The sequence below is a fragment of the Danio aesculapii genome, chromosome 3, assembly GCF_903798145.1.
Source record: "Danio aesculapii chromosome 3, fDanAes4.1, whole genome shotgun sequence".
Classification (NCBI taxonomy): Eukaryota; Metazoa; Chordata; class Actinopteri; order Cypriniformes; family Danionidae; genus Danio; species Danio aesculapii.
Genome location: NC_079437.1, coordinates 61,320,364 through 61,332,075, shown reverse-complemented (window position 1 = coordinate 61,332,075; position 11,712 = coordinate 61,320,364). Strand labels below are relative to the sequence as shown.

Below are 11,712 nucleotides of genomic sequence, written 5' to 3'. Positions count from 1 at the left end.
AAAGGTGTATTTACTGACTAACCGAGATCAGTTTTGTACAGCCAGGGGGAGTATTGCCGCTCTGACAGCCAAGTTCGGTCAAAGCTAGGGATGCTCCAAACATTTTTGCAGGATTTTTGCAGCTGATACCAAGTACCGATTCCTTGTCATGGTGATCGGCTGATACTGAGTACCGATTCTACAGTTTCAAGCTTTATAATGCATTTAGCACATTTTCCATCTAAGTATGAATCTTAAGAGAAGAGCTTGCCTTACCTAAGTGAACAAATTAAGGATGCTGCATATAATACCTTAAATGCATCTCATATAACCATTTAGGTGTGAACATTATATTAGTATAACATTATTTTGCCCGTCTCCAAGTATTGACAGCAGATCTCTAAATTTGCACTCACAATATCTTTACTGCTCTATTCATTTAACCTAACAAGTGTAATGCTTAGACCATCACTGTTGCTCTCACGATCAGTTCTTTTGCTCATTCACTCTTGTCACCATGATTTCTGGGTATATTAACTAATTGTTGGGATCATGGACCTGGTATAAATTTGTGGGAGACTCGTGGAGCTTCCGGGAGAGGTCATAAGGTTGGATGAGACCCTAGATAGGGGTGATCACTCCACTCGTGTCACAGCAGCTCAAAACACTTGAAATACAATGGCTGCACTTGCAACAAAGAGAGCTTCACTTGCATGAGTCGCACCAATAAACTGTAAACAGACGTCCCACCGCATCTGCATATATTTCAGCTAGTGTGACGCGGGTGCATCCACTATTGGGAGGGCTGGGCGCCCAGCTAATTTAATGCAGGGGAAACACTGCTGTATATTATTCCCAAAATCAGAGGGGAATAATGGTTGGATAACAATCATGTCAAAGTACATGACCCTAATTGTAAGCCTAAACTTAACAAACTGTAAACTTATCACTTAATTCTGATTGGCTGACTGGAAAATAGTTCATTTTACCATGATGCTAATCTAGAAACATGTCCTACTTGGTGAAATTACACTGACTATGTTTACTGTTAGTATTTACAGCAGTGGAAACAAGGATTAAAATAGCACAATAGCTAAACTATCCTGAGGTTGCATGATTAAAAGAATTGACAATCTTGTAAATATTCAAATATATTTACATATATGTTTGCTTTGGATTATTGAAAAGGGTAGAATCATATTGCCATCATGCTAATCTTACTTTAAAATATCAGATTAGCCAATTAATAATACCTTCATATTGTACCAATGTAAGTGTAGCAATGCATCGTCATTACATATAATTTTTTTATTTCTCTTCACATGCCTCTGAGGCATATTTCACTGAGAAAATTTTTGTCTCTCTCCTGTTTTTCTTTTGTGTGTTTAGATTGATGGTTGTGCTTTGTAAGTAACTCACTGCCTTGTACAATCATATTTGCTTTAGATTTACCATACTAATTGATTAAAGATTTCTTTCCATCGAGTTATATTTTGATAACCATTTTGCTAATGTTATTCGTCAATATTTTAGGTATAATATGATTTATAATGACTCTTCACAAGATAGATCGTTTTTTGAAAGGCATAAATTACATTTTGATTATTTTTAATCTTGGCAGATCTGCTCCTCCTCCATTTCGAAGCTTCTCCTCCTTCGGGTAGTGAGTGAAGACGAGCATCAGAACATCAGCAAGAAGTGAAATCTGCAAAGACAGAGTTTATTGATGGACCGTGAGAACATGAGTGATCCAGAACCCTGCAGAATTAAAGATGAAGATACTGAACAACAAACAGGTTGGTGTTTATTCCCGTTTCTTTATTAATTAGCCTGTAAATAAAAAGCTTTGAACAATTAATCTTACTGATCGTACAATAACATACACTACTGGTCTAAAGTTTGGGGTAACTAGGATTTTAAATCTCTTAAATAAGCTTCCCCTGCACACAAAGGCTGCATTTATTTAATAAAAAATACAGGACAAATTGTAAAATTGTGAAATGTCATTGCACTATTCACCTTATTCTCCGCATACGAGTGGGCACAGCCATTTGACTCATTTTGGCTCGAGTCTTCCGGTCTCCTTCACTTCCGTTCATTTTTAGACATTAAAAACGGCTCGTTTTGCTGCTTGGTGTTGAAAACTGATATGTTCTTATTATTTTAATCTACTTTGACTGTATACTCATGCAAACACTTGTTTGTAGAGTGAGTAGTTTGACCATTTTCTGCCGTTTATTATTCCTAGTCCTTTCTCCCACAGGCAGCTGAATTGGAAGTTCTAAAACAATCCCAAAAACAAGTGCACTTCTGCATTGAATTGGGTCAATAAAATAACTGTTCAAAAGTAGTTTATAATTTCATTTATTAATTTGGTGCAGTGATTTTAAAGATAAATTTTCAACTTCATTACTGCAGTCTTCACTCCACTGCTAATATTAAGTATTATTATTAATGGTAATAGTAATAATGCAATGACTGGAGTAATAATTTCATTTGAAACTACATGCAATAAGAAAGCAGTTATTTAACTGACCCAAAACTTTTGACTGGTACTGTATATTTTTAACAGGGTAAAAACAGGAACTGAATCTTAGTTTTCTTTTATTTATTTATATACATGTTTTGTTAAACATTTAATATGACAAGACCAAACTAAATACGATCTGATGTATTTTACATTTATGTGCATCAAGGTTAATGTTTTTGTAGCCAATGTTTACAGTGTCTTTACACTTCAAATTTTCATCATACTTTTTATTGACTTACTAAAAAAGGAGCTTTATTTCAGACCGATTTGGAGAGAATAAGGAGAGTGAAGAGGAGAAACGTCATGTTGAAGCTGAGAAAAACACTAATTTACAGACTTCTGGTGTTTTGAAAAGGAGAAACAGGAATCATTTGACCTGCACTCAGTGTGGAAAGAGTTTAAGAACCAAAAAGAGTCTTAAGCTTCACATGAGGATCCACACCAGAGAGAAACCATTCACATGCACTCAGTGTGGAAAGAGTTTCAGACACTCATCACACCTTAAAAAACACATGAGGATCCACACTGGAGAGAAACCCTTCACATGCACTCAGTGTGGAAAGAGTTTTAGACACTCATCAGATCTTAATATACACATGAGGATCCACACTGGAGAAAAGCCATACACATGCACTCAGTGTGGAAAGAGTTTCAGACACTCATCAGATCTTAATATACACATGAGGATCCACACTGGAGAAAAGCCATACACATGTACTCAGTGTGGGAAGAGTTTCAGACACTCATCACAACTTAAAAAACACATGAGAATCCACACTGGAGAGAAACCATTCACATGCACTCTGTGTGGAAAGAGTTTCAGACACTCATCAGATCTTAATATACACATGAGGATCCACACTGGAGAAAAGCCATACACAAGTACTCAGTGTGGAAAGAGTTTCAGACACTCATCATATCTTAATATACACATGAGGATCCACACTGGAGAAAAGCCATACACATGTACTCAGTGTGGAAGGAGTTTCAGACACTCATCACACCTTAAAAAACACATGAGGATCCACACTGGAGAGAAACCATTCACATGTACTCAGTGTGGGAGGAGTTTCAGAGACTCATCAAACCTTAATCAACACATAATGATCCACACTGGTGACAGACCATTAACATGTACCCAGTGTGGGAAGAGTTTTAGAGACTCATCACAACTTAATCAACACATGATGATCCACACCGGAGAGAAACCATTCACATGTTCTCAGTGTGGGAAGAGTTTCAGAGACTCATCAACCTTTAATGAACACATGATGATTCACACTGGAGCGAAAACATTCATATGTTCTCAGTGTGGGGCGAGTTTCAACCAACCATCATCCCTTAATCAGCACATGAGGATCCACAACGGAGAGAAACTACTCACATGTCCTCAGTGTGGGAAGTGTTTCAGTTACTTATCAAACTTAAATAAACACAACATGATCCACAAAGGAGTGAAACCATACATATGTATTCAGTGTGGGAAAAGTTTTAGCCAATCATCATCCCTTAAACAACACACAAGGATCCACACCGGAGAGAAACCATTCACATGTACTCAGTGTGGGAAGAGTTTCTCCCAACCATCATCCCTTAATCAACACATGATGATCCACACCGGAGAGAAACCATTCACATGTACTCAGTGTGGGAAGAGTTTCAGCCTAGCATCACGCCTTACTCAACACATGTTGATCCACACCGGAGAGAAACCACACAAATGCGATCACTGCAGCAAAACATTCTTAAGTGCTTCACAGCTGAAGATGCATCTTGCAGTTCATAGAAACGAGAAGCCTTATTCATGTTCTGTGTGTGAAAAGAGCTTTACATTGGAGTCCAAATTAAAAAGGCACCAGAAGTCCCACACTGCTGTGAGACAGTATCTGTGCTTTGAGTGTGAGAAGACTTTTATTACAGCTACACAACTGAAACTGCACGAGAGGATTCACACTGGAGAGAAACCTTTCAAGTGTTCACACTGCGACAAGAGATTGAATCAGTCAGGATCCCTAAAATCACATGAGAGGATTCACACTGGAGAGAAGCCGTACACATGTGATCAGTGTTCTCAGAGTTTCACATACCCAGAGCAGCTTAAGAAACACATGAAAATCCACACTGGAGAAAAGCTGCACAAATGACGTCAATGCAGCAAAATGGTCTCTCCAGTGAAAAGGTGTTTTATGTCTGAACATCAGATAATTCTGGTGTGAGAGATTGAGTGTGGAATGTAGAGAAATTGACTTGGGAAGTATCAATGAACAGAGTAAAAGATTGGGCTTTAGATAAAACAGACCTAGTGGTGGGCTTTCTGTTCATTTAACTTGAAAAAGTTATAAATGACCAATATGATAACATTGATAACGATAAAGGTAAAATATAAATGATGACACTGACCCCTGAGGTACGCAATGAATAACTGACATTATATGAGTATTTATTCTTAATCTCCACAGACTGTTTTCTGTCACTTCATATAGCGATGCACTGATCAAGATACTTTGATCAGATATCGGTTCGTTACAAACATTTTTGCTGGATCGGGAATCAGTGTTCTGTGTTTATAAGCCAACTAAGCCATGAAGGCAGCCTAGTATAACGCAACAGAAAGTTTTCATTTAGGCCTACTATATCCCAAATATACTGAAGCCATTCAATAGTTCAATGTGAAGTACAGATGAATATTCTCGTGGTTAAATTCATGTTCACTTCAGCACTTCCCTACGCTCTGCCTGTCAATTATTCTTCAGTCATTCACAATTCAAACTGCATATAAGCGGACCTTGTTTTGAACTTTCTCCATCTCACTCACGGCTAGATTTGGCGAGGGATTATTAAGTAAAACTGGCCTCAGACAGTTTAGTCTGAGTCAAACCTGCAGAAAAATATCAGACTTTGATAACACGATTAGTGTCAATATTAGTAGCCTATTGCAGATTTCAAAGAAAAATTTTAATATTAAAAAAGGACACATAAGCTGGACCACAACAGATCAATTTCATAACGAATGCTCAAATAATGTAGCCTATAGTTTACAGCAAGCATCATGCTTTTAGTTAGATTGTGCCATCTGTCATATAAAGTAGGCATATAGGTGGTTATTTTTTACTAAAGAAGATATATTATTTGAGTTTAGCACCAGAGCTATAAAAACTGTATTTAGCTTAGAAAAAAAAGGCACAGTATTACGATCAGATCTGTATAATTTGATTCAAAAATGGTATCTACATCCCTACTTGCATAAGATGAGAACCAGTAAAGCACATAATCGGCTATTCTTATACAAGCCAGTCATCCCAATAATACTGAATGTCTAATAGTATCAAAAGCAGCACTAATATCTACAAGAAAAAGTTTGGACAAAAGACCAGAATCAACCGCTAGGAGAAGATCATTTACAGTCTTAACAAATGCTGTTTCTGTACTGTTTTTGTCGAAAACATCTGACTGACAGTGCTCATAAATGTTGTTACATCTATGAATCAAGTGGAGCTGCTTCTGTTCTTTCAAGTTATTTTGAAATAAAATGAAGATTGCCAATAACGATATGGTCATTAGGATCAGCACCAGCCTATGTGAATATTGGAGCGATTACTATAGCTGTAATAAAGGATGAGACTGAATTGATGCAAGACTTTATCATAACTTACCTTTCCAGTGGCATTGCCATAAAAGCTCTGTAAAGGGGAAAAATGATGTTACACATAAATATATAAGCAAATATTAGGTCATTCTACAACTATAGTACACTGAGAATTTGTTTTCATTGTTCTTAATTATGTAGTTATTACAATATTATATTTTCTTCTTACCTCCCTCCTGTCTTTCACAGTTGTCCTATCATCTCTCTCTTTGATAGGAGTCTAAACTTCTGGGCTTACTGGTCAATTGATGCACAGTTTACAAGATATTCAGTCGTCACAGGCTACACACGTCATGATCAAAATCAGCATTTTTAGACAATCTTGGGTTAGTACACCAAAAGGACAGAATTTGTAAAAATCCATCAGCAATCAGTGTTGGTGGGTGTAGATCAGATATTCAACAGTGATGTTGGACTGCAAGCATCGCTCATCCACTGAAAACTGCCACGCTAAACTGTGAATTGCCACTGTGTATGAAATGTGCTATATAAATAAACTTGCCTGGCCTTGCCTTGCCTAAACGGCAATGTTTTTTATCGTGTAAGATGCCTCAGCTTTATTTGTTGTGTTCTGCATCTAGGATCATTTTTATATAATGTTATAGTATAGTCACCATTTATATACATGTTTGGGCTAAATTTGGACCAAATCGAACAAAAAAAATATTTTAACAAAAATTTTGGGCTATGTTTGATATTTGGACAAAATCCAACAGGCAAGACAAAGACCAATTTTTATGTTAAAAAATTATGATTTTGGGCTAAAAGAAATCCCTGACAGGCAGACTTCATTTAGAACCCCCCAAAAACAACTCAATGTCCAAATAATCTCATGTTGCTGTGTCATTAAATGCTACATATGCTTCAATTAATTGGTGGGGTGTTTGTTTCTTGCAGTATTGTATTTTTTTGTATTTGCATTGATTATTTGAAATTTTTGTACACATTTCTGTGCCTACTTAATAACCTAGATACAATACAGAAAAAAAATGTGATTGTAGAATGTAAATGGATGTTTGTAGGGTGATTTAGGGCCTTAAAATCATTTGTCATTTTCATAAAACTGAGCTGATCAGCTGTTGATCCTGAATGGCTTGTTTAATGAGTGTTAATGAGGTTCATCAATGTAATTAGAGCTGCTGAAATTCTCTTTAGCTCATTATCTATAGCTCCTGTTTTCACCTTGTTATGTATGCTGATGTGTAGATCACCTGTAAATTCCCCCATTGAGCTCATTTTATAGATGTAACAGCCTTGATTAAACAACTTAATCACCTATTGTGTCCAGTGTTGGTGTTAACACATTACAATTAGCATACTATTTAATCGTTTCAATTGAAATGAATGCCTTTTTTTAATCCAAAGAAAATATCTAGAGTTACTTTTTTAAAATAAGTAACAGCCCTTACTTTGCTGTTTAACATACAGTGAAAAATACACAAATTTATTACACGTACTACTTTAAAAAAAACTGAATTGCATTGATTATTAATTGCATTTCATAAAACAGTTATGACTCATAATTAGATCACGACTTAATTCTTTATCAGGGCTCTAGACTAACTTTTTCTTAGGTGGACCCAATTTTTTAACCGCATCACATTGTATACAAGTTTATAATTATATTAAAGATAAACAAGTCTAGAATATGAAAATTGAGGACATCTTGTGGTAGTGCACTTGTTTAAAAAGAAGTTTTTGTGATTGAAACATTCAACATGCAATCAAAACAAACCTAAACGGCACAATCTTTTGTAATTTTAAGTAAAATTAAAAATTATACTCAACCCATGCCTAAATCCAAAAAGCACTAAGTAATTTATATTAGAATACAGTAATTAAATAAAATAACTATATTATACTAAAGAACTAAATTAGGCTACATAATCTTATTTTCTGATAAGTAATTCAGCAATTTTGCGCCACTGACAAGCCAACAGAAGAAAAACAAAGCAACCACAGAAACCGCAGTGATCACTTTTTCTGAAGTTATGCCTTTCTTTCTTTACACTTAATTACTGTGCGTTAAAGTTAAATGAATCAATAATGAATAGGCCTACAACACTGTATCTTGTGTGTGTGTGTGTGTGTGTGTGTACTTTTCACGAATGTTTGTGCCTAGTCTTTTATCACTGAAGCCGATAACGAAAGTTGCTTCGTCTGCCTGGCAATATTTCAATCGAATGAAAAGGCGATTTAGATGAGACAATTCTCAAAATTTGCAGTAAAGTAACTTTGACGTGCAGCCACACATCAAATCTGAGGTCACATTTTATCTCGCTGTCATCCAGACATCAATACGTAGACGCCACACAAGCGTCAAGTAACACTGAGGCTGGTACCAGCTGACAGTTAGAATAGCTGAAGCCCTCGTGAAATCTGTCAAAATACAGCACTAAAATTAACAGCTATAAATGTCTTTCAGCCAAAAAGCTGTAGGACAACTGTAAAAAAAATCATAATACGCGCCAACGTTGTGTAGAAGTTGTGTAGCTTAATGCATGCTATTAAATTTCTAATAAAATGAAAACCAAAATAAAATTATTAGCATTTTTGTTTGATGAAAAAATACTAAATCGAAAAAATATATATTATAAATATAAAAAGATAGTTTTAATATTAATAAAAAACATGCTTAGCCTATTTAAGTTTAACAGCTGTACGCTGCCAATAGGCTAGCAATTCAATAAATATTATTTTAGTGTGTACTGTGTGATAATGTATATTTTACAATAAAAATATTTATTTATGTAGCATGTCTCACTGTCGTTTAAAACACAATGCAGCTCGTGTCAACTGCTGCTGGTGAGCGAGAGTGTGTGTGAGACTGCAAAGCCAGTATGAATATAACCAAAAGCAAGATAATATTGTTAGAAATATTCCATTAACGATACTTAACAGAATATTTTTATTTTTGACTGTTGAACCACAGTCGTGGAGACTTTTAAAAAATTGTAAAAAAAATTCCCCTCCAGTGTGACCTGAGGTTTTTAGTTGCACCATTAAAAAGTTAGGTCGCACTCTAGAGTCCTGTGTTTATTCATTATAAAAGCAAAAATTAATAAAAGCTCATGGCGTGTTTAGTAAAATGAACTAAAGTTAACTACTGGAGCATTATTGTCCAGTGTTAATGTACAATAGCCCTATAAATAATCTCAAAATGTTCAATCAATAATTCAGCATATAGTAGGTCAGATTAATGTTTAAACTATTAAGATAACCTAAACCCGCAAGCATTTGGGACTGTTTTTAAACCACTGTAAATACAAAGTGAATATTCTGAAAAAGCACTCTAAATGTTTCAATATTAATATTCACAGTATTTTAAAGTGCCCAAGATATCAATATGCCTGTTCATTATGATGATATATCGAATATAATATGTCTATTGTGAATATACAGAAATATTACGACACATTTTGTAGTTTAGAATGACATCCTCCTCTTATCTGAATGTTAGCTCCTTGATTTCACTGATTAACAGTGGCTGCGCATATTTTTAGGCTAAATAAATTAGACTAATTCTAATAAAACATTAACTACTTATAAGTACAGCCTTTACAAAGCTATTAAAACTTCTCTTCTACATATAAAGATGTAAATAAAAAGCCAAAACCTTTATAAACAAGAGCTGTGTAGAGTTAGCCTAACGCTACGTACCTTGTCTGAAAACAGTTGAGAAGATGCTAACGGACTTTTCCCAAAGGCACTAAAATAAAGTAAATATGCCACAGAAACGTGTTAATTACAATAAAAAAAGAAAGATTAAGTCACAAAACATTTTATGTTATATTTCTTTGATTTTAGACACTAAACTTACCTAAAAACCGTGAAAACAGCAGTGAGAAACAGTTTTGCTGCCTGACAGAATGAGTGCTGTTGCCCCGTTTCCATGGCAACACCTGCATTTGAATGGGACTCAGCGCGCACGTCCGTTAAACACTTCAAAATCACGCTGTATTTACATAAATAAACATTAGAACAGCATTACATAAACAATAAATCACTTGTAAAGTTAAATCTGGATTTCGCTTGTTTGTTTCGTCACCCATGATGGCACACTAATGTACCTTTTAGAAACGTCTGAAAAGTACAGATCAGCGTATGAAGCAGCATATTGTAAAGGGTTTAACAACAGTGACATAATTTTTCATGTTATTTAACTGTAATTTTATGCCATAATACCATATTAATATGTTTGTACTCGCCTGCATTGTTTACTGGTTACACTGTGAAGATGAACTGAACATACAGTATGTCTACACATTTACACACAGAAATAACTTTTGCAATTATTCATACAGAATTGTATGTTGGGGACATTTAACCAAAGTTTATGTTAAACCAGTTCAGTTTCCTACTATAAACACTGAAACCATGACAAAGTTAATATACTCAAGTATGCTGAGATTATCTTTGAAAACCTAAACACAAAAAACTATATTTTTCTTCAAAAAAATACTCTCAAAAAACATTCTGTTAAATAACTATTATTTTTACATTTAGCTACCTTAACTTAATAATTTTGTTCAACATTTGTGAATTTTATTTGGCAATTATTTTATTATTTTGTGTCCTGTTATATGATGCGCATCGCCCTTTTTGTACCTCCCGACTTTCCGTACCTCTTCTCTTCCTCCTCTCTCACATTGTTACTGTGCATCACTGAGGGTAAGTTGTGTGGAGCAATGCTACTGGAAGTATTTCATTTTGGAAAAGCGAATTGTTTATGTTGTCATTTTGAATATTCATGATGTCTATGAAAGCTTTGTTGCGGGATTTTGGTATTGTTTCGCCGCTAATTTAATTTTGGTAAGAATTTTCAGGTCTCGGAGTTTAGTATAGGTGCTAAAAGCAGGTTAGCAAATCGCCATTTTATACTAATGTAACTTGTATTTTGTATTACTTGTACTCAGTGTATTCTGTGCTCAAGTAAAAGTAGACCGGTTACACTAGCATTGATTATATGTATATAGGGTATATGCCGAAGCATGCTAATAGGACTTATAATGTGTGTAATGCTGATGTGTAAATTCCCTCATTGAGCTCATTTTATTGGTGTCAACCAAGGGTGTAGATTTGCTTTTTATATTGGTGGGAAACTAATGTGATGATATGACGTATTTCTTCAGTTATTTTACATCTATTTTAGTGTTATTTGATGTATATCATGTTTCCCCACAATGACGTTTTACCGGGTGGGGGTGATTTTGAGTTTGCCAAATATGATGTGATCCTGCATTTAAATTGATATTGAAACATTAGACTGACACAAACACAGAGGGTCATGGTGTTAATGTGTTTCTGTTAATGACGGCAGTAAATAACTGAACAATTATTTGAACTGTAAGCTAAAAATTAACATTTATTTTTATATCTATAGTGTGCAGCTTTTGTCACTGCAGTGTATCTTTCTGGTCTACTGGAAGAACATTTCAAGTACATTACTAGTACATTGATATTGGTATACTTACTAAATAAAGAATACTTTTATACTTGACCTTTACTTAAGTATACTTCTTTTTCCTAAGGGTGTATTTACTGACTTACCAAGATC

General features: G+C 34.9%; 2 protein-coding genes, 1 long non-coding RNA gene and 1 pseudogene across 3 annotated transcripts in view; 3 read left to right on the top strand and 1 right to left on the bottom strand.

The window, feature by feature from the left end:
- baiap2l1b (BAR/IMD domain containing adaptor protein 2 like 1b) overlaps nt 1-11,712 on the top strand; it is a 258,771-nt gene that overhangs the window by 118,519 nt on the left and 128,540 nt on the right. The window lies entirely within an intron of this gene.
- Nucleotides 1-11,712, top strand: part of LOC130221802 (zinc finger protein 208-like) — a 30,652-nt gene that overhangs the window by 4,146 nt on the left and 14,794 nt on the right. Inside the window, exon 2 of the mRNA XM_056454400.1 lies at nt 2,932-4,640. Coding sequence (XP_056310375.1) covers nt 2,932-4,640 — 1,709 coding nt within the window. The remainder of the gene's footprint in view (nt 1-2,931; nt 4,641-11,712) is intronic.
- On the bottom strand, nt 1,093-10,035 carry LOC130221803 (uncharacterized). Its single transcript, XR_008836313.1, has 5 exons — nt 9,976-10,035; nt 9,816-9,864; nt 6,325-6,392; nt 6,163-6,189; nt 1,093-1,684 (listed from the first exon to the last, which is right to left on the bottom strand). It is a non-coding gene; the product is annotated as an uncharacterized LOC130221803 (long non-coding RNA).
- Nucleotides 1,652-11,712, top strand: part of LOC130221793 (gastrula zinc finger protein XlCGF28.1-like) — a 31,756-nt pseudogene continuing 21,695 nt past the window's right edge.